This window comes from Larus michahellis, chromosome 1 (genome assembly GCF_964199755.1).
Source record: "Larus michahellis chromosome 1, bLarMic1.1, whole genome shotgun sequence".
Lineage (NCBI taxonomy): Eukaryota > Metazoa > Chordata > Aves > Charadriiformes > Laridae > Larus > Larus michahellis.
In genome coordinates this window covers 213,442,842-213,464,497 of record NC_133896.1, presented here as the reverse complement: position 1 = coordinate 213,464,497, position 21,656 = coordinate 213,442,842, and the positions used below count along the sequence as shown (strand labels likewise).

Here is a 21,656-nt window from a genome sequence, read left to right as displayed (position 1 = left end):
GTTGCCCAGCTCGGGGTAGGGGCACCCGTGTCCCCCGGGGTGGCTGCAGGGGTGTCCCCGTGCCCGGGGACGGTGGGCACGCGCAGGAGAGCACAGGAGACGGGGAGCTTGGGCAGGTCTCTTTTTATTTAAGGAGAAGCAACTCGGGGAGCGGCTGGTGAAAGGTGAGTCCCGCCGCCCTGCGGAGCCCCGGCACCAGCTGGCGCAGGACCACGCTCCTCTGGCAGAGTCCACCGGCAGCGCTGGCTCCGCTCCCACCAGGGCTGGACTTCCCCGGCGCTGGCCCCAGGGAGACGGCGACGCTGCGCGGGGCTGGGCTCACCCCAAACACCCCCCAGAAGATCCCTGGTGCAGCCGCCGGCACCTCGCGGCAGGACGGGGCCACACCAGCGCTGGGGCAGCAGGATGCTCGGAGATGGCCAAGTGCCGGGGCTGGCACAGAGGGGCTGAGGACCTTCCCCCGCGTCCCCCGCAGCCCCGCTGGTGCAGGGGACGGGGGTGGCAGGTCCCCATGGGGTGCTCGGGGCGGGGGTGGCAGGTCCCTGTGCAGGGCTCGGGGCAGGAGGGGGGCATTCGGCCACCCCGGGCATCCCCTTCTCAGGAAGCGTCGCTCTGTGCTGGGACCGGAGAGGAGTCACCCAAAAGCAAACGCTGACAGCCAGGGCCAGGGTGGGGGTCCCGCGGGGCTGGGGGAGCCCCGCTGCCCGCGAGGCGGACAGCCAGTTAGTGCAAACGAGGTCTGTATTATTAAAGCTGGCGGCTTCGGGCTGGTGGCCCCGGTCCCACCGTCCCTGGAGGGGGCAGCAAGGCACGGGGACGTGGGGGGGGGGGTTCTGGCAGCGCCGGGCAGTGTCTTGGCGGGGCAGCGGGGCCGGGGCAGGGGCAGGATCATCTCTCGCTGGTGGCCCGCAGCCCCGTCACAAGAGGACGCAGGGCTTCTTGGGCTTGGCCGGGACGGGGTTGAGCACGGCCCGCACTGCCTCAGTGAAGACATCCTTGATGCCTTCCTGGTTGAGCGCCGAGCACTCCAGGTACTTGACGGCACGGATCTGCTTGGAGAGGCTGATGCCTTGCTGGGTGGTGATGGGCGCCTGGTTCTGCTCCTTGAGCCGCTTCATGGTCTCGGGGTTGTTTCTCAGATCCTTCTTGGTGCCGACGAGGAGGATGGGCACGCTGGGGCAGTGGTGGCACACCTCCGGGTACCACTTGTGCTTGACGTTCTCGTAGGAGGGCGGGCTGGCAATGGAGAAGCAGATGATGAAGACGTTGGTCTGGGGGTAGGAAAGCGTCCGAAGGCGGTCGTACTCTTCCTGGCCGGCTGTGTCCCACAGGTTTAAGTTAATAGTCCTGCCATCCACCGTGTTCTGGGCGCTGTAGTTGTCAAAGACGGTGGGGATGTACTCCTTGGGGAAGGCGTTGGTGGTGTAGCAGATCAGCAGGCAGGTCTTCCCCACCGCCCCGTCGCCTACCACCACGCACTTGATGCTCTGCATCCCTGCGGCTCGGCGTCCCTCGCGTCCCCTTCAGCAGCCTGCAGGGAGGGGAGAGGGTCAGGGGAGGGGGACGTGCCGGGGCTGGGGTCACCGTGGTTCCCTCACTCGGGCTTCCTGAGGACGGAGGGTGCAGAGGGGCAGGTCATACTTGCTTCACCCTCCATCCCGCGGCCCCTGCAGTGCGCAGCAGCCCAGAGACCCCCCTTACAGGCAACCACATCCCCTGACCCAGGGCAAAAGCGTGTGTCACCACAGCTGGCGTGCACAGGGACCGTGCATCGTCCCCGGGACGGTGCTCCCAGGATAGCCACGCTGCTGCAGCACCCTGTGCCACGTCATGCTGTGCCATGCCATGCCATGCCGTGCCTCCAGCCCGGTCCGGGACAGGGGCAGCAGGGCACGCAGGTGGAAGCAGATTTGGGCTGTGGGACTGTGCAGGCTGCCGTCATGTCCCCCAGCCCTGGTGCCCGGTGCTGCACACGCCGAGCGGGGCTGGTGCCAGCCCTCAGGGCTGACGTCCGCTCCGGCAGCTGTGTTTATCCCCAAGCCCGGTGCGCGTTTCCCTCTTCGCCTTCCTCAGGTTCCCTCTGCAATTGCCATTAAGGGCCGCATCCTGCTCCCCTTCCTGCTGCCGGGCACTGCTGAGCCCAGCCCTGTGGTGGTGCAGGGACACTGCACGGTGCCAGGGCTGGAGGGTGCCCACCCGTGGGACCGGCAGCCCCTTTCCCTGCCAGGATCCGGCCATCGACGCAGCAGCTGCCCCCAAGGATTTATCACAACATAAGGGTTATCTCGGCCAGGGCAGGGGCTCACGTGCCGCAGCCACGGGGAGGGAGCGGAGGTGCTGGGGATGCCACATCAGCCCAGAGCCCTGGGCTGGGAGGGGGCACACCCTTCCCCAGAGCCCCCCCGGGGCTGCAGGCCTGGGGAAGGGTCTGTACCCCCTGCCCCGAGCCCCCCACCGGGCCGGACCCTGCCCCCTCGGATGGGGAAGTCGCTCTTCCTCTTCCCGCCCTGACACCCGGCTTCCTGCCCGCGGCGAGGCCGGCTGCGCCGTGACCCCCGCCCTGCCTGGCTCCCCGCCCGCCCCGCTGCACCCCCGGCTGCAGGCAGGATGAGGCGGGGGGGTCCCAGCCCCAGCGCCACTGAAGCCACCCCGCAGCGCCGTGCCTCAGTTTCCTCACTGCTAAAGTGTGTCCACAGCGTGGGGGGGGGATCCCCCTGGGTCTTCAGCTTATGAATGGGGCCACAGCACTGGGGAGCAGTGGGGCCATCGCAGGCAGCCCCCCCTTCCCCGCCCCCCCCCGCCCGCAGCAGGAAGCCACTGGCCACGGCAGCGCCGGGGCTGCGGGATCCCGGCGGGTGACAAATAAACACTCGGCCTTCGGCCTCGATTTTCTCCCCGCTTTGGTCACGAATGCAGCCTGGAGGATTTCCGGAGGGGTGCCCCGGGGCCGGGGAGGTGCTCGGCGATGGTGCAGGCAGCAGCAGGCAGCAGGACCCCCGCGGGGGTCTGCGGGGCTTGGAGCAGCAGCACGAAGCTGGGAAGGCGGGAGAAGAGCGAGAGGGGTGGGAGCAGGAAGATGGAGATGGGGACAGGAGCAGGATCCAGGCAGTGGGAGAAAGAGGCGGATCAGGGCAATGGGATCAGGAGCAGGGTGATGGGGACAGGGAGCAGGATCCAGACAGTGGGAACAGGAGCAGGGCTGTGGGAGCAGGATCAGGGTGATGGGGACAGGAGCAGGAGCAGGATCCAGACTGGGAGCAGGAGGCAGGGGTGATGGGAGCAGGGAGCGGGAGCAGGGTGATGGGGACAGGAGCAGGGGGAGCAGAATCAGGGCAGTGGGAGAAGGAGCAGGACAATGGGAGAAGGACATGGATCAGGGTGATGAGAGCAGGAGCAGGGCAGTAGGAGCAGGATCAGGGTGATGGGGACAGGAGCAAGATGAGCAGGAGCAGGGCAGGGGGAAAAGGAGGTGGATCAGGGCAACGGGAGCAGGAGCAGGGTGACAGGGACGGGAGCAGGGTGACAGGGACGGGAGCAGGATGAGCAGGATCAACGCAGGGGGAGAAAGAGGTGGATCAGGGCAATGGGAGCAGGAGCAGGATGCGTGGGAGCAGGATCAGGGCAATGGGAGACCGAACTCCCGCCATGGCTGCGCGGGGCCGTCTCCAGGGACGGGCACCCTCCAGGGGGGCTGTAACTGTCCCCCCCTGCCCCGTGCCACTGTCATTGTTCAGCGCTATGGGGACGCGGGTGCTGCCACTGGCTCCTCGCCCGCCACCCCCGCAGCACCGAGCGGGCACAGCCGGCTCCCCCGGCATCGCGCCCAAAACACCCCCATACTGGTGTCCAGCCCTGGCCACTCTGCTTGCCCCCAGCCACCGGGGGACCAGCGGGACCACGCAGACGCAGTGGGGATGTGGGACATGGCACCCCATGGCCCCCGCGCCCCCTCTGTCCCGCAGCCACTCCGTCTCTTTGCCCAGGGCTCCCGGGGCAGGGGGGACACAGCCCCCGGAAGGGGACACAGCCCCCGCCATCGCGCCATGGTGGGGACCTGGCTGTGCTGGTTGGGACCCATCTGACCCAGTTTGGCCCTGTCTGACCCGGTTGCAACCCATTTCACCCCGCCGCCCACAAGGTTCAGGGCGTACGGGCCCCCGCTGGCCTTGCTCTCCCTCAGACCCTCCAGGGCAGCCGGCAGCGCCGCTGCAGAGGTTTTTTTCCTTTTCTGATGAGGCCAGGTTGAAGAGATGGCAAAATTAAGACTTTTCCTGGAAAGCCATTTTGGTTCATATTTGAGATTTAAATTCTCTTGTCTTCCCAAGCCAGAGGCGCCGGGGAGCCGGGAGCGGGGACCAGTCGCTCCCTGGCCGAAATAAACCCAAACTGGGCTTCGCTTTGTGAAGAAAAAAAACACCCAAAAGGTTATTTCTAAATCCCAGCCTTTGGTTTTCTTTGCAAAACCATCCCCCTCGTGGGGCCCTGGGGAGCGGCCGTGTCCCCGGGGAACCTACGGGGCAGGACGGGAGGTGCACCGAGCGGCACCAGGCTCAGACGGGCTGGGGGAACACGCCGGGGGTTTAAGACCACCCGAAGGCAGGGCTGCGGAGCTGAAACCGCGGGGGGTGCAGCGTCCCCGCTGCAGGGACGTCACCGGGGGGGACTCAGCCAGGAGGTGCAAGGGGCTGTGATAGATGGGGAGGGCAGGGAGGTGGAGGGGTGCCAGGGGAACGAGGGGCAGCACCCCGGAGCGGCAGCCACCCTGAGGCATCACAGGGTCCGAAGGTGCTCCGTGAGCCCCCCTAACAGGGCACACAGCCCCCTGGCACCCCCAGGCTCCTGCTGTCCCCGTGGCCCACCCGGTCACCAGTGTTCCCAGCACCCATGGGCACCCCAAGGTGACCAGCGTCCCCACCGGCACCCCTAGACCCCGTAGCTATTTGCACACTGGGCACTTTGGCGGAGGGTCCCCGCTGCCCCTCAGGCTGGTGTCCCTCGGCTGCCAGGACCCGCTGGCTGATGGTGTGACACCGGGGGACCCCCCCAGGCTGGGGCAGCAGGTGCCAGCTGGGGTCACCCAGCTGCGGTGGGAGCGAGAGGAGTCCCACAGCAGCCTCAGGCGCCAGGTCAGGGGTTGTGGGGGCAGTTTGCTGCCCTGAGAGGCTGCCGGGGGGAGCCGGGGGCACCGGGAGCCCTCCCCAGCACAGGGAGCAGTGGGGTCCTGGGGACACCCCATGGGCAGAGCAGTTGGGGGAGCCACGGCCGGGGCCCGTCGCTGGCTATAAATAAACACCCGGGGGAAGGACAGGGGCGGGAAGAGCCGCCGGCACCCAAGGACAATGTTGGCAGCAGAACAGATGGGCAGGAGCCTGCCCCGGCGGAGGAGCCGCCGTGGCCAGAAGCGGGGTGCAAGGGGTGGCTCGCATGGGACACAGGGACAGAGTGGTGCCCCCCGGCTGCAGCCCCCCATCCCTCGGGGAGCGGGGTGGCCCCTGAGCACCAGCCATGGCCCTGCGACAGTGGGGGACAGCGTGCACTGGTCACGCTGAGCTCAAACCCTGCACCACCAAACTGGGGGCCGTGGGCACGCCGGGGTGAGCTGGCACCCAGCAGGCACCCATCCCCATCCCTGTCTCCATCCACATCCCCATCCCCATCCCCGTCTCCATCCATATGCACATCCCTGTACCCATCCCCATCCCTGTCCGCATCCCCATCCACATCCACATCCTGGGAAAGGCCCGGGCTGAGTCAGCGGGGCTGCTAAGGAAGGGGACAGGACGCAAGTGGAAACGCTCGTGCCCATGAGGTGCCCATGAGAAGCATCGCTGCTATGGGGAATGGAGGAGGAGGAGGTGACAAGGGACAGGGAAGCGCTTCTCCATAACCCAGGGCCCCAGGGTGAAGGCTTGCCACGGGCAAGCAGCAAACGTGGGCACAGATGCTGCCCGAGGAGGGGCCATGGCAGGATCCCGGTGCTCGCACAGGGCTGTTTTTGCTCTCGCCATCGCTGGCACCGCGGGCACTGCCGGCTCCGGGTGCGGGGCCGGGGGCAGTGTCATGGCGAGGGGACGCACAGGCACGGCCACGCTGCCTGCAGGCACAGGGCGAGCTGCTGCCGAGGAGGGGGCTCGGTGCAGACAAGAGCCCCCGCAGCAGCCGAGGTCCCCAGCCCCGCTCTGGGTGCCATGAGGGGGATGTGGGTGGCAGGAGGGCTTGGGCTTCGGCTGCGGCCCCCCTCGGAGCTGCCCCCCACCAGCTGCAGCCCCCGGGGCTCTGTCCCCCATCCCAGGTCCCGCTCCCCACCCGTCCCCACATCCCGAAAGCCCCAACACTCCCTCGGCTGCCTGGGATGGATGAGGGGTGTCATGGGGGCTGTGTGCCCCCCTGACCTGCAGCCATATGGGGTCCGACCCCCCCAGCCCTCCCTGCCCCCTGAAAGACGACAGGAGGGGCAGTGAGAGCCCTGACAAACCGGGGAACCCATCCTGGATGGGGCTGGGGGTTGCCTGCTGGTGTCCCCACGGTGCCAGGCCGGGGGTGGAGGTGGCCCGCGGTCCCCGCAGCATCCCGACACCAGGGCACCCGAGGGTCCTGCAGCCCCCGGACAGCCCTGTGGTGCCTGGGGACACGGGGTGAGCTTGGTATGCTGCCCGCCCTGCCTGCACTGCCCTGCCTGCACTGCCCTGCCCGCTGCCTGCCCTGCCCGCCCTGCCCGCTGCCTGCACAAGGCCAGCTCTGTTCTCCCGGGAAGTCCGCATGCCACAGCACCTTTAACCCATTCTGCCCCCCCAAAGGATGCCGAGGCACGGGCGGCCTCGTCAGGCCATGGGGCACAAACCCCGTGGGGTACCGGAGGCGCCTGCCCCTTCCCAGCCCCACAGGAGGGGAACCGGAGGAGGAAGAGTCGGAGCACGGCAGGGTCCACATGGTGCCCAGCCCCGGGGCTCAGCACCCCCCACCCCAGCAGGACCCCGACCACCCTCCCCACCCTGGGGGACGTGGCACCCCAGCACCCTAGGGTGCTCGGACAGGATTTGGGGTGCTTGGGAGAGGGTGCGGGTGGGCAAGTGGGGCTGCGGCTGATGCCCCACGACCTTCTCTCCCCCCCCCCCCCCCCTCGGCCCCACCATCGCCATCACCACCCCCCGGGACGGGAAAAGCGACTCATCTTTTCTTCAGCAGAAAAGGGAAGCAAAACCCGCTCGCCAGCTCCCAGCCCGGGCATCTCCCCGCTGGGTTTTTCCGCTGGGGGAGCGGAGCAGCCGCCCCCGTGGGCTCCCCTCCCGCTGCCGGCCTCAGCCCCCGCGGCACCCGGCGCCACCGAATCCCCGCAGAGCGTGCCGCATGGGCTGTGCACCCTGCGCCCCCCACTGCACTCCAAGCCATGCACCCTGCACCCCACGCTGCACCCCACGGCCCAGAGCATGCACCCTGCACCCCACACTGCACCCCATACCCCACAGCGTGTGCCCTGCACCCCACACTGCACCCCATGCCGTGCGCCCTGCACCCCCGCAGCACACCCTGTGCACCCTGCACCCCACACCCTGCACCCCCACACCGCACCCCACACCCTGCACCCCACACCACACACCGTGTGCCCCCACGCTGCACCCCACACCACACACCATGCACCCTGCACCCCACACTGTGCATCCTGCACCCCCACCCTGCACCCCACACCACGCACCCTGCACCATGCGCCCTGCACCCCCCCACCGTGCACCCTGCACCCCCACACCATGTGCCCTGCACCCCTACGTCGCACCCCACACCACACACTCTGCACCCCACACCACAACACCGTGCACCCTGCACCCCACACCGTGGAGACGGCGAGCTGTGCACAACAGCCCCCACATCGTACGCCATCCAGCCGCCCTGCACCCCACACCGTGTGCCCTACACCCCACCACCCTGCACCACAAACTGTGCACGGGGCATGGTGTGCGACAGCCCCCACATCACACAACACCCAGCCCACCCCACACCCGCGCCCCACAGCAGGCAGCCCCCCCTGCGCGGTGCTGGCAGGGAGCAGCAACTGCATCCCAGCGCGTTGCTGCCGGCACCCGTGGGCCAGCCCGTGTGTCCATCCCAGACACACAGACCAGGCCGGGCCGAGATGGGGGTCAGCAGCCACGGTGGCTCCCGCAGCCCAGCGCGGCCCCCCCGGAGTTGCCGCCAGCCCAGCGGGCAGAAAGAGGAAACTAATAAAATCTATAAATACCAAGCAGGGACCCCGTGGGGCCGAGCGCTCTGCTGTGGGAGCGGGGCGGTTTCTGCCACGGCTGCGGTGGGGGTTCGGCGCTGGGCGGCCGAGACGGGGTCCCCACTCCACGGGATGCTCCCCGAGGTGTGCTGCCACCGGTACCCCCGGCTCTGCCCCAGGGCTCTGCCGTCGTGGCTAAAATAACTTCCATGCTGAGTCGAAGAATTTTGATTTTCCTCATTTTCCAGCTGCAGGCTCGTTGTGACTAATTTCCTCATTTTATTTCCCTCCCGGGCGGGTGAGCTCCACGCCGGGGCCCGCTCTGCCCCTTGGCATGGCTGCGGCTGCTCCCTGCCCTCCGCCTCCTGCTCGACGTGCTGCCAAAGCCAGCGGCACCAGGGGTCGCAGCCGGCTCCAGACCCCCCCAGGGTGATGCTGCTGCCCCTGAGCCGGGGCCAGCCCTGGCCAGCAAACCCCCTCCCCGAGCCGGTGGTGGGATCGGGACGGCATCGACCAGGGCTGCTCCTGGTTGTCTGTCTTGGGGGGATCCTGGGATGGACAGAGGAATGATGGATGGAGGGATGGATGGGGATGGATGATGGATGGAGGAATAGGGGGGATGATGGATGGATGGAGAGGATGGATGGACGGACAGACAGATGGGGGCCAGCCAGGCCACTCTCCATGGCCTCGGGGTGAGAAAACAGCCCGGCGCTGCTCACACCGCCAGCAGCTCACACCGCTGAGGCACAGCGTTGAGCACACCAGCACTGGGCCAGTTTGGCGCCTCTCGATGCTACAGTCGAACGAAAGGTCCGGGCGCGGGAGGCCCGACCCCTGCTCGCAGCCCACACCAGGCACACACCGTCCCTGCACCCGCCGGCGGGCACCACCGCTGCCACGAGGTGTGCTGGCCTTGGCCGCCTCCAGCATCACCAGAAATGCCCTCGCACGCACGGATGCTCCCGGCTACCCACAACCCGTTCCTGGCTACCCCACACGCCAGGGTCCCAGCGCCAGCCCCGCTGCCCACCCAGCCGAAACACCCGCCGCAGCTCAGCCCCGGTGGCGGGGCCTGGACCGACATCCCCGCGTGCCACCGCTGGTACTTCTTCCACCACAAAAAGAGGAGCGAGCCCAGCGGGACCCCAGCTCAGGCACCCACCATGGATCTACGGCTACAGCGTGTCCCTCCCGGGGGGAGACGTCTCCCCCAGGCACTCGGGTACCCACTGGTGCCCCTGCTCTGCAGCCAGCTGGCAGCAGGACAGCACCGAGAGGCGGCGCAAGCTGAATCGGGAGCTGGTGTTTGACCAACGGCACAGCACATCCCCCCAGGGCCCCAAGCGCATCCCCCAGTGCCCCCCAGTGCCCCACACCAGGAGGGGAAGGGAGGACAGGGGAGTGGAGGGCAGGACAGGGCTCCCCGAAGCCTCTCCAGAGGTGACCCCCAGCGCCGGCGGGTTTCACAAAGGGCGAGTCGTGGGGCTGCAGCACAGAGTCACCATCCGCTCGCCCAGGGAGGGCCCGGGGTGGCCCCGGGGGGGGTGAGGGGCAAACAACAGGTGCTTGCCACAGCCAGTCACCCACCCCGGGGACAGCCCTGTCACACCGCAGAGCTGACGCTGTCCCCTGCCACCCCCGCAGCTCCCAGCATGCCGCAGCGTGTGAGCACACGGCACCGCGAGTGCTGTGGTGTGCGAGGAGGAGCACGGCACTGCGAGCGCTGCGGCGTGCGAGGGGCACAGCAGTGCTAGGGTCGCGGTGTGCAGTGCCATTTCTGTGCCGGCTCTGCTGAACGCGCGTTGCAGCACGCCTGTTGCAGCATGTTGCGCTCTGTGTTGCGGCGTGTGACAGCGCGTGCAGGTGACGCGCCTGTCGCAGCGCGCGCAGTGTTGCAATGAGCATCGCAGTGCGTATGTGCCGTGCAGCGCGTGTCGTAACGGGCCTGTTGCAGGGTGTCTGCAGTGCGGTGCAGTGCACGGGTGCTGCAGTGGGTGCAGTGTGTGTCTGCAATGATGTGCGGTGCAGTGGGCGCAGTGTGTGTGTGTGTGTGTGTGTGCAGTGCCCTGCAGCGTGCGGTGTTTGTACCTTTCAGTGGGTGCAGGGTGCGGTGCAGAGCCCTGCAGTGCATGCAGTGGGTGTTGCAGCGGGGTGCCCGGCGTGCAGCAGGTGCAGTGGGCAGTGCAGGGGGCAGGGGGTGCAGTGCAGGGGGTGCAGTGCAGGGGGTGCAGTGCCCTCTGGCGTGCAGTGCAGCCCGTGCAGGGCCAGGCGCGCTGTGCAGTGCCCCAGCCGTTCATGCAGCGAGCGGTGCGGCGTGTGCAGTGCGGGGGACGGTGCGGGCAGTGCCCACTGCAGCATGGGCAGGGGCAGCGGGCGCAGTGGATGCAGTGGATGCAGTGGATGCAGTGGATGCAGCGGCCCCGCGGCGGGGATCGGGCCGTGCCGGGCCGGTTCTGTCCCCACTCTGCCCCGGCAGCTGCCGGCCCCGCTCCCGCCCGGGGCTCCGCACACCGAACTCCCGGCACCTCCGACCCCCGTTAGCCCGGACCACCGACACACCGTCACCCCTGACGCCGTTAGCCCCGGACCCCCGACGCGCCGTTAGCCCGGAATCCCGTTAGCCCTGGACCTCCGTTAGCCCCGGACCTCCGGCACACCGCTACCGCGGACCCCCGTTAGCCCCGGACCCCCGTTAGCCCCCGCCCCGCTCCGGGCGGGTCCCGGTGCCGCCCCCCCGCCCTGGCCTCGGCGGGCGGCTCCTCCCGCCGCCCCGACGAGGAGCCCAACCCCGACCCGGTACCGGCCAGGACCCCCGGCAGCGGGACCGCCCACCCCCCTCCCGGTGTCCCCGGCCGGGTGTCCCCGTGCCGGCAGCGGGACGCGGCTCCGCACTCACCCCGGGGCATGGCGCGGCGGCGGCGGGCGCGGGGCCGGGACAGCAGGAGCAGGAGGAGGAGGAGGAGGAGGAGGAGGAGGAAGTCGGCGGCTGCCTCCTCCCGCCACCCCAGGCGGTCCCGCGGAGAAACTTCCCCCCGCCGCGCCCGGCCCCCGCCCGCCCCGTCGCTTCCTTCCGCGGCCCGGCCCGGGGCCGGCGCCTCCCCCCGGGACGGGGCAGGGGCGGCGGGGGCGGGGGGATGTCCCGACGGAGCGCAGCCCCCCACGGCCCGGCCCTGGCCCCCCCCGCCCCCCGGGGCCGCCCCGCCCGGACAGGGCTCAGGCCGGAATTCGGGGGGGGGCTGGGGGAGCCGGGCCGGGGGTGCGGGAGACCGAGTTGGGGGGCAGGACCCCGAGTACGGGGGTACGGGAGGACCCCCGAGGACCCCGGGGGTACGGGAGCCCAGGTGGGGGTGTGGGACATCGGGTGGGGGTGTGAGACCCCGGGCGGGGATGTGGGAGCCTGGGCTGGGGGGGTAGGACCGTGGGCTGGGGATGAATGAGCTGGGCTGGGGGTGCAAGGACCCCAGACTGGGGGTGCAGGACCCTGGGTTGGGGGTGCGGTACATTGGGTGGGGGTGTAGGACCCCGGGCAGGGGATGTGGAAGCTTGGGTTGGGGGTGCAAGGGCCTGTGCAGGATACCAGACTGGGGGTGCGGGACCCTGGGTTGAGGGTGCAAGAGCTGGGCTGGGGGTGTGGGACATTGGGTGGGGGTGCGGAACCCCAGACTGCGGGTGCAGGACCCCAGGTTGGGGGTTTAAGAGCTAGGCTGGGGGTGTGGGGACCCCAGGCTAGTGGTGCAGGACCCTGGGTGGGGGATGAGAGAGCTGGGCTGGGGGTGCGGGACCCCTGATTGGGGGTGCAGGAGCCTGGACTGAGGGTGTGGGAGCCCGAGTTGAGGTGCGGGAGCCTGGGTTAGGGGTGCAAGAGCTGGGATGGGGGGGCGGGACATTGGGTTGGGGGTGTGGGAGCCCAGGCTGGGGGTGCGTGAGCCCAAGTTGGTGTGCGGGAGCCCAAGTTGGGGGTGCGGGGCATCAGGGGTGTGTGGGGGACCCTGGGCAGGGGATGCGGGAGCCTGGGCTGGGCGTGCAGGACCCCAGGTTGGGGGTGCAAGAGCAGGGCTGGGGGTGCGGGACATTGGGTGGGGGTATGGGAGCCCAGGCTGGAGGTGCAGGAGCCCTAATGGAGGTGCAGGACGCCAAGTTGGGGTGCAGGAGCCTGTGCAGGGGGTCCAGGACCCCAGACTGGGGGGTGTGAGAGCTGGGCTAGTGGTGCAGGACATCAGCTGGGGGTGCAGAGCCCAGGGCTGGGGCTGCAGAGCCCACCCCACCTCCAGCACCAGGCTGTGGGGCCAGGGGCTGCTGCAGAGGCTGCAGCAGGTTTGGGGCAGCCCTGCACACCCCAGCCTCATGGGACCACCACAGAATGGGGTCCTGTAGCCCCTGGGGCCGGGCTGGGAGCAGAGAGCTCGCCCTTGCCCAGGCGTGTCTGGCCCCCACGTGCTCCCCCATGGCTGCCCCACGGCTTTGGGCAGAGTGAGAGGTGCTCAGGGGTCCCGGATGGCAGGGATGGGGACAGGGATGGGGACAGGGACAGGTGGGGGTAGCCCACGGCCAGCCCAGGAGGCCAGGGGCTCTGGGGAAACCTTACTGCAGGGGCAGGGGGCTGCATGGGGGGGCTGCAGAAGGGCCACCCAGGGCTCCCTGGGGACATGAGGAGCGATGGCAGGCGGGGGAGGTGGCCCCGAGGGCTGCCATTGGGGTCTGGGTAGGGAGAGATGGGGATGGCGCGTGGGGAGAGTGGGGACAGCAGGGTGCCAGGGCTGCTGCAGGGGCAGAGCCCCCTCCGAGCACGGCCCTGTCCGGCTGGGTCAGGGCTAGAAGAGCTCCAGCTGCTGTGAGGGTCCCCGCAAGGGCCAGATCCCCCATGTTGGGGGTCCCCTCAAGGGCCAGATCCCCCATGTTGGGGGTCCCCGCAAGGGCCAGGTCCCCCCAGCAGCACCCGCAGCCCATGAGGATCCGGGGCAGGAGGGTCTCGGGGAGGGGAGTGACACTGTTTGGGGGGTAGTGAGCATGCCTGACCCCATCCTCATCCCGGGGTGTGTTGGAGCCACGGGGGCTCTGTTGGCACAGGACCCCTGCCTGCACCCGGGATGTCCCCCCATGCCAGCACCGAGGACCCAACCGGGAACCCTCTGCCTGGAAAACAGTCCGGCAGCTGCCTGTGGCTCGGGGCGCTGCCCATTCACTGGCCACCCCCATGGCCAGCCCTGTTGGCCACCCCGGGAACCCGCCGTGGCTGGGGCTCCCCATGCAGTGCCAGCACCCCCTCTATCCCACATCCCTGGGCACTGCCTGGCTGACGGGTGCCTGCTCTGGGGAGAAGGGTGACATCACTCAGGGCAGTGGGGACAGGATTTTCCTTCCAGGCCAGTGGCCGCGGAGCTCTTCTGGGGCCAGATCCGATCCCTGCCAGGAGCTTCACTTTCAGCCCCGGTGCCAAGGGAAAAGGGTCCATGAAACCTCAGCCCCTGACCCTCCCGTCCCCCTGGTGGGCCAGCAGACTCCGGGCGCTGGTGGCTGTGGGCTCCAGTGGTGCTGGTGGCACCAGTCCAGCGCTGGCGAGCAGGGATGCCACCAGGAGCATGTGGCCTCAGTGGGGTGTTGTGGCTCTCGGGGGGTGTCGGTGGCAGCTGGGCCTGGCTGTGAGCAGCCACACGCTCAAGCATCAAAACAGTTCGAATGGATGAGCCGGGGGACTCCGATGAGCTGGGGTGCTCTGGATGGGGTGGGGGGGGGTTCCAATGAGCCGGGGTGCTCTCACAAACTGGGATGCTCTGGCTGAGCCGGGGTGGTCCGGCGAGCCAGGATGCTCTGACGAACTGGGATGCTCTGATGAACTGGGATGCTCCAACAAACGGGGATGCTCTGACGAACTGGGATGCTGCAACAAACCGGGATGCTCCGACAAGCCCTCCCCGGGGCTGGAGGCGAGTGATGCCTATCAGAGGTCACCCATCCATGCGCCACACCCAGCCTCCCCTGCTTAGCTTCCCGCGCCGCGCCAGCGGCCCGCGCCCCGCCTGGGCATCCCCCCGCGCGGCCGCCAGAGGCCGCTGCGGCTCAGCGGCGGGTGCGAGGAGCGCGGCGGAGGCGGGGGGGGGAGGGAGCAGGGAGGGGCGTGGCCAGCTGCCCGCCGCTGATTGGCCGACCGGCGGCGCGGGGCGGCCCCGCCCCGCGGAGGGTCTGGCGCGGCGGCGGATGGCTCCGCCCCCTGTCAGCGAGCGCGCGGCGGCGGCGGCAGGGCCCGGTGCGCAGCGGGGCGGGGGGGCGCGTGCCTGGGCGAGACCACCGCTCCAGGCGGGCGGGGGGGGTGGAGGGTTGTCCCGAGAAGGGACGGGGTGTCCCGGGAGAGACCGCTGAGAGAAGGACGGTGGGGGAAAGAGCGGCCCGGGGGGGGGTTATGGGGAAGGGGGGGGCAGGGTTGTCCCGGTAGACACCACTGCTAAGGAGAGGGGGGGGCAGGGTTGTCCCGGGGAGAGACCACTGCTGGGGAGGGGGGGCGCAGGGCTCTCCCGGGAGAGACCACTGTGGGTGTGGGGGAAGCGGGGGGCAGCCCCCGAGGCGGTTTCCGGGGCCGGGCCCGGCGCGGGGCAGCGGGAATGTTCCGGGAATACCGGAAAAATCACCCCCGCCCGCTATCCCGCAGGTGGTGACGGCCGGGCCGCGGTGCCTGAGGTGAGCGGCCGGGCCCGGCGGCGGCGGGGGCCGATGCCCCGGTGGAGCTGAAGGGAAGCGGCGGAGATGGACGTTAGGTCGGGAGTGGCGGTGTGGGTTCTGTGCGGCTTCCTCCTGCAGCAGGGCCGGGGCGAGCGGCCCCCGGGCTCCCACCTGGACGAGACCGCCATCGCAGGTAAGGTGGTCGCCACCTCTCCCCGTTACTCGCCACCCCTCCCCTGTTAACTCGCCGGCTCCCGGAGCCCCCCGGTCGGTCGCCCGGTGGGTCCGAGCTCAGCGCCGGGCCGGTACCGGAGCCTCCAGCCGCGGTTTCTCAGCGCCAACAGGGCTGGGCTGCGTTTTGAGGCGATTCCTGGGTGTATTGGGCAAAGAGCCGGTGCTCGCCGCGGCGGGCGGGGGTTCGAATCCCGCAGCGCTGGGGGCAAGGGTCGGAGGGCCAAAAATAATCCGTGTTTATTTTTGCAACGGGCTCCAGCTATTTGCTAATGAGAGTGTTTTGCACTGAGTTTTGGGCCGCGGCTCGGTGTGTTCAGAAAATGCCAGGGTTTTGTGGTTTTGGTTGGTTTATTTTTATCTATTTTTTTTTTTAAGGCGTCTTTTTTTAGGGCAGCTCGGCCGGGGGAGGGGGACCCCCGGGGTGGTGGAACCCCCGGGCGGCCCTTGCCCGGCCCCGGGCTGAGCTGGTCCCGGCCCTGAAGAGCGGAGGCAGCGAAGACCCAACAGCCAGATATTCTGTGTTTCCCCTTTATTTCCCTCCCTTCCGCCCCAAAAGCCACGAACCCAGCAAAGAAGCAGCCCGATCCCCTCGGGACTCGGTGGGTTCCCCCCTGCCCGGAGCCGGCGTTGGGGGGACGCTGCTGGCGGAGGGCCGGGAGCCGGTGTCTGCTGCGTGTCCTTGTGACGGTCCCTGAGGTCAGAGCTGGCAGCCCGCTGGAGAAAACGTGCTTTTAATTGTCCAGAGTGAAACAGCGATCCCCGGCCCAGCGCCTCTGCGGGGCAGCAGCGACGAGTTCGGGTCACAGAATGGTTTGGATGGGAAGGGACCTTAAAGGCCACCCAGTGCCACCCCCTGCCCTGGGCAGGGACACCTCCCACCAGCCCGGCTTGCTCCAAGCCCCGTCCAACCCCTCCAGGGATGTGGCGGCCTCACGCTTCTTGGGTGCCAGCAAAAAACCCCAGGGAGCTGCGTCCTGTGGAGAAATAAATTGGTTTCCCACCGAAGGTGAAGCGCTGCCGGCCTGGGCACGAGCCAGCCCAGCTGGGCGAGACTTGTGTCAGCATCTGGGTGGCTTCTCAACCTCCACCACCATCCTCTACGGCCTGGATCCACTCCAGAGGGTCCCGCCTGGCGCAGGCTTCCATGAGGGATAACGTACCCATTCAGGGGGGTAAAAAAAGGCTCTTCTGCACCCAAATTGTGTTGGGGAGGTGCTGCCTTTTGGCTGTGCGTGGGTGCAGGGCTGCTCCTTGCCCAGCCGCTGTTGAGGCTGATGCGCGAGCAAGGGCTGGAGCTGGCGGAGGGGTTTTGGCTGCCGTGGAAGGTGCAGGGGTGGGTGTTCAGGTTAACGGAGATGAAAGTTACCGCAGCGGCGTTGCTAAGAAGGCATTTTGCTTTGTGTACAGAGCTGGGTGGTGAGAACAGGGCAAGTCCCTGGAACCGCCGTATCAGGAGAACGATCGGGAACTCAGTGTCTGGTTCCTGGGCAGGCAGATTGTTTCATCTTGGTGATTAGATGATTTATGTGACTTACTGGTGTTTTTTTTTTTTTTTAATTCCTTAATAGCTAACTGTTCTGTAAGAAGTTGCTTTTCATGTTCTTTGTATGCAATCCTAAATCCTTAGGCCAGTTCACATCCAGTCTGCTCCATTAAGGAAACTGGATCTCTGCAGTCCTGATGAAGCAAGGTTTATGCCTCCAAGGAATTTCCAGCTGGGTTATTTTTGGAGGCCCTGCAGAAGTGTGGCAGCCCTGGTGATTCAGCTGCTGACTTGCTCTTCTCTCTGAGCAGAGGCAGGGCAGGCAGGGAGACCTGGTCTCTTTAATAAAAATAACCCACAGGTGGGTTTTTCCTCCAAAAGAGGTACTTTTCATTACTGTTGGTATGTTCTAGCTACTTCTGGGTTTAAAAACCTGCAGAGCAGCACATGGCATCTTGTAAGGGAATAGGTGGTCACAGGTTGAAACCCAAAATGTGCAGGTGAACGTGGTCAGTAAGGGTTTTGTTGGCTTCAAACGTGGGTAACTCTCATCCTCATCCCTTGCTGTGGCAGCTGGGAAGTTGAGTGCTGCTCGTTGCACTCGGCTAATGCAGCTTGAGGTTAATGCGTCCTCTGAGATCACTTGGCCATTTGCTTTTTAGCTTTTAGGGCTGTTGCTCGCAGTTCGGTGCAGTGAATTATCCTCAGCATATGACACTTTCCCGTACGCGTTCCCTGGAAGCAGAAAATGAGGGCTATATTGGCTGCAGCAGCACAGGCTCTTGCTGGGAAGCAGAAGTGGGTGTTTGATGGACTTTTGAAAGTGAAAGGGCTTACTTTTGACCGCTTTTTCGAAAGCGAAAGGGTTCTTTTTCCCCTTTTTTTTTTTTTTTTTTTGTTTTGACATGGCATGATTTTAATGCTGAAGAAATTGTCAGCATGGGTCACTTTTCCCTGGAACAGGGGAATTTTTCAGGGGATGCAGGGAAGTGGTGTTTGTGGAGAGCAGAAGCTGAGTTCTAGCAGTGTTTGCTCGGTTGCTTAGATTCCTGTGCACACTCAAGGGATGCATCGACATGCTTTAGTGAGGATTAGTGTATGTTTCTGACTCCTAACATTTTATTTTTTTTTTTTTTTACATAATTTTGAAATGGGTAGGTTTTATCCATGGAGGAAAATCAGAGCTGGTGACTGAACTCCAGGGAAAATGAGATTTTCTCCTGGCTTTGACTTGCGCAAAAGCAAGCGTTGCTAGCGAGTGCTTAATCTTTAATCTTTTCCTGCCTATATCAGATTTAAGTTGGGTTACACACAGGAGCGCAGGAGCCATTTCGCAAGGCCCCAAGTAGACGGGGATGGTGTGTGTTTCGGAGCCAGGCAGGACAGCCAAGCCACAGTCTGATCCCCAGAATCCTGTGGACCCCAAAAGGTGCCTGAACCTCCCGAATCGTCTCCCAGCGGCCTGTTTTTTAGCGCTAGAGCACATGTTTCGGAAAAACACGGTGTCATGAAGAAGGTGGCTGGCGGCCGGTCCCCCGCTGCTGCGCAGGATGTGCTGACAGTCACCCTGCCGTTATTGTTTTCACCCGGTGGCGGTTATTTTTAGCATGAATTTGTCTACCCGCAGCTTCCAGCCCCGGGAGCCGTCGTACAGCCCCCCCCCTCTAAAAGGGGCAAGAGATACTCCTCATCAACATTACTACAAATATTACTTTTGGGCGATAGTTTTTTCTCCTCTTTCCAGTTCCTTGCTGTAAGCTGCCAGTTACCCCAGTCTACTTATTTAAAGCAGGTTTTGTTCATTTTTCTTCTGGCAGTAGTCCTTGCCAGAACATCATTTGGGGCTCTGTCAAATGTTTTACAAAAGTTTTATGTGTGCTATCCAGTGGGTTTGGTGAAAAGTTTTTAAACTTTATCTCAATAAAATTGGTAAGCTTGCTGGCTAGCCTGTTTTTTGTTAAATTGTGTTAACTGGTATCCGTGAGGTTGCTCTTAATTTTTTACTTGACTGCCTTCTGTGCAGAGCAGTGTGGGTGGACAGGGAAATGTCACTGCTGCTGCTTACGCTGGGGACCTTTAGGTTTGCTCTTTAGGTGTGTTCGTAGGAGATCCAAGGAAAACTGACTGTAACAGGGCTGGGCTCTGAATGACCGGGATTCATTCCCGGTTCCCTTCATGGCAACATCTTTCATCCCCAGCTGTCTGCTTTGCTGGATTCATACCTGCTCTGTCTCCGTACAATAATACGGAAATAGTACAAGTCTGCGTTCCCCTGAGCCTTATTTAATTTTATATGGAGATTGCTTTCTGTGATCTCACGCCCGTAGGGATGCGGGGCTCTGCCTGCGCGGGAGGAGGTCTGGGGTCTCCTTTGGGTTCCCCGTTCTGGCATCACTGGGAGAGTCAAGGGATCCTGACATGGATTTTCCCTGTCTCTCTTCCCTGCTGCAGTTAAAGGATGGGCTCTGGGCTGTGTGATGAGATGGACTCGTTTTCTGGGCGATGTCAACCTTGGGTGCCTGGGTGATGTTGTGCCTCAGGGGGCCGCTGAGGGGCTGGACCCCCCCGGTGCGGTGGTGGCACGGGGCAGAGCCTGGCATTTACTTATTCCATGGCACAACTGCTCCTCTCTCCCTTCCTTTCTCATTCTCCCTGCGCCTCTCTCCTGCTTCCCCCTCTTGATTCCTCGATCACAGGATCTCTGTAGTTGTCTTTGCTCTTGTTTAACATGGGGGATTCTTACCCCAGACCGGGGGGGGGGGGTTGGTGTGTTACCAGAACAGAAATTATAAAAAAATTATTAAGATGGTATCAAAAGAAAACCTGAACGCTAATGCTCAAAGTTATTATGTTTGCCTGTAGCACTTTGGGCCTAAGCTACACATAAAACCAAGGAACACTGATGTTTAACAAAACAAGTGTGATGAAGGGGAGCTACGGCCACAAGCTTTTAATTAGTGATTAATTTGATAGGGCAAAAAAAATGTATTTGTGGATGGGGGTGCTGCATGCAAGCACTGCAGTTGAGAACTCCCATACTTGTCACTCAGAGATGCAGGGTTTTAGAGAAAGTTAATCCTTTGCTACAAAATCCCTAGCTGGGAAAGTGATCGGTGGTGGACTTTGAACTTGCAGCGAGATCTTTTGACTTGCAGAGAGAAAGTGGTCTCAGCGGTTTTCTGAAAGCTGGAAGCAGTAATCTTGCAAGGTGAGGACACAAACGGACGGTTACTTCTTTATCTACCAATTTAAATGTTATCATCGTTAGTTGCTTAGTTAACGAAACATTGTTAGTGCATTTATTTCACGGTGCTGAAGTTTACGTCACCCACCATGAAGCCAAAATCTACATTCGTCCTCTATTCCTTTGCCAGAACCTCTGATTTAACCCACTGCAGTGAGGAAGATGCTTTTATGTGTTGCCTTTAGGAAAAGTCTTATCACTGGAAGTCAGGAGGTCGGCATAAAATCCGTGGTGTCAAGATACAGGCAGCTGGTTGAGATACCATTGATCTGCCTGTGCTCTGATGTTCAGTAACCTCCTAGTGCTGTGTACACAGAACCGCTGCAGGATTTCATCCCCCTCTTTGGGTGCTGGAAACCTCCGAATCCTCCCGTAGCCGGCCCTGGACCACAGCCTGGAGGAGGTATACGACATTCCCTGCAGTAACTCTTCCAACCCTGCCTTTCCCACAGACCTGGAGGAGTTTGTGAAGTACAACGATTTGCTATGCTTTTCTCGCTTTATGGCGAAATACTCTTTAAAGGAGTCCTTGTGTCCAGGACTAGAAGATTTTTGCTGCTGTGCCTTCTGCTTTAGCTGCAGTCAGTGCTTTCTAGACACGCACTTTTGCTGGAGTAGAATTTGCACCTGCGAGTGGCAGCTTGGGGCTGGGCAAACAAATCTTAGTGGAAGGGAGAAAAAGTGCTTTTGGAGAGTACTTGGAAAACTCTGCCAGGAAATAGTTAGTGTTCTTGGTTGGAAAATGCAGTGGCGTGCACAGCCTTTGCTTCTTCGTTTTAGGAATGAAACTCATCTCGAGGAATCGCCATTCCGAGAGCTAGAGAAATTGTCATCTTTTTGGCATCGAAGCGCAGCCTGGTGTGGCGGAGGAGCGGGGCTGGAAGGGACGCGCTGGGGCTGGCAGTGCTGCCGGGGGAACTGCTGGCTCCAGGCTCTGGTTCCGCTCCCTGCATTGGCCCAACAACTTGGAGCAGTGTTCAGCTGGATCTGAGAATGGATTTTTAGGGGATTTATTTATTTATTTATTTATTACTTTGAAAAGCAACTTCTTCATGCCTCAGGTGCCTCCCAGGTAGTATTTTCTATGGGGCAGCGTTGCCGGTGGAGCTCACCGGGATGCTCCGCTGGAGCTGGGCAGCGGAGGTGAGCTCTCCAGGGGAGCTTGTGTTCAGACTTTTCCAAGCTACTTATGGCCTTTGCCCTCACTGCATCCCGGTGGGAGAGAATAACCTGGCTTTAACTTTGACTGCCTGGAAAGCGATGGTGGGGAGAGGCTGAGCTGTTGGAGTGCAGACCTGAGCAGGGATTTGGGGAACGCATGTCATGTCCGGCTCCCAGTGATGCCTAGGGAGAAAACAGACCGGACACAGAGGCTGAATGGGATTGTTGAAGCCTTTTTGGTGTCTTCATCGCTAAATCCTTAGGGCTGAGCCTTACAACCCCCCATCTCTGTCCCCTGCGGTTGGTGGCAGCCCAAAGCAGCTCTGGACACGCCATCACACACGGTGTGGGTTGAGGTGTAACTCTGGTTCCTCCTGAAACGTGCAGTCCTGGAATGAACTCCCACAGGGGAAAAAACCCAAAAGACCATGGCAGACTCTCTATATTCTGCTTCAAACTGTGCCTTTGGTTGGCCTTTCCTAAGGTGAGATGGGGATACACATAGAATCATGGAATCATGGAAGGGTTTGGGTGGGAAGGGACCTTAAAGGCCACCCAGTGCCACCCCGTGCCCTGGGCAGGGACACCTCCCACCAGCCCAGGTCGCTCCAAGCCCCGTCCAACCTGGCCTTGAACCCCTCCAGGGATGGGGCAGCCACAGC

The 21,656-nt window shown here is 64.0% G+C and overlaps 2 protein-coding genes across 30 annotated transcripts in view; one reads left to right on the top strand and one right to left on the bottom strand.

Annotated features, from left to right (window-relative positions):
* Nucleotides 1–106: 106 nt before the first annotated feature.
* On the bottom strand, nt 107–11,268 carry RHOG (ras homolog family member G). 2 transcript variants are annotated; one of them, XM_074572171.1, is made up of 2 exons: nt 11,115–11,268; nt 107–1,531 (listed from the first exon to the last, which is right to left on the bottom strand). In XM_074572171.1, the coding sequence occupies exon 2, from the start codon at nt 1,491–1,493 to the stop codon at nt 918–920; it is 576 nt and encodes a 191-aa protein (XP_074428272.1). In that variant the 5' UTR covers nt 1,494–1,531; nt 11,115–11,268; the 3' UTR covers nt 107–917. The 2 variants fall into 2 exon arrangements, with proteins under 2 accessions (XP_074428272.1, XP_074428273.1); XM_074572172.1 differs by lacking the exon at nt 11,115–11,268 and adding an exon at nt 8,234–8,492.
* A 3,126-nt stretch (nt 11,269–14,394) lies between these two features.
* STIM1 (stromal interaction molecule 1) overlaps nt 14,395–21,656 on the top strand; it is a 112,645-nt gene continuing 105,383 nt past the window's right edge. For 4 of the 28 annotated variants that reach the window (XM_074572033.1, XM_074572014.1, XM_074572078.1 and 1 more), the window contains exons 1-2: nt 14,524–14,585; nt 14,862–15,065. In XM_074572033.1, the coding sequence (XP_074428134.1) occupies nt 14,957–15,065 (109 nt within the window). In that variant the 5' untranslated portion in view covers nt 14,524–14,585; nt 14,862–14,956. The other 24 variants (XM_074572063.1, XM_074572000.1, XM_074571981.1 and 21 more) reach the window with 16 other exon arrangements.

What these genes read in the sequence shown, in the direction of transcription:
- RHOG (XM_074572171.1), bottom strand. Translation starts at nt 1,493, where the DNA reads ATGCAGAGCATCAAGTGCGTGGTGGTAGGCGACGGGGCGGTGGGGAAG.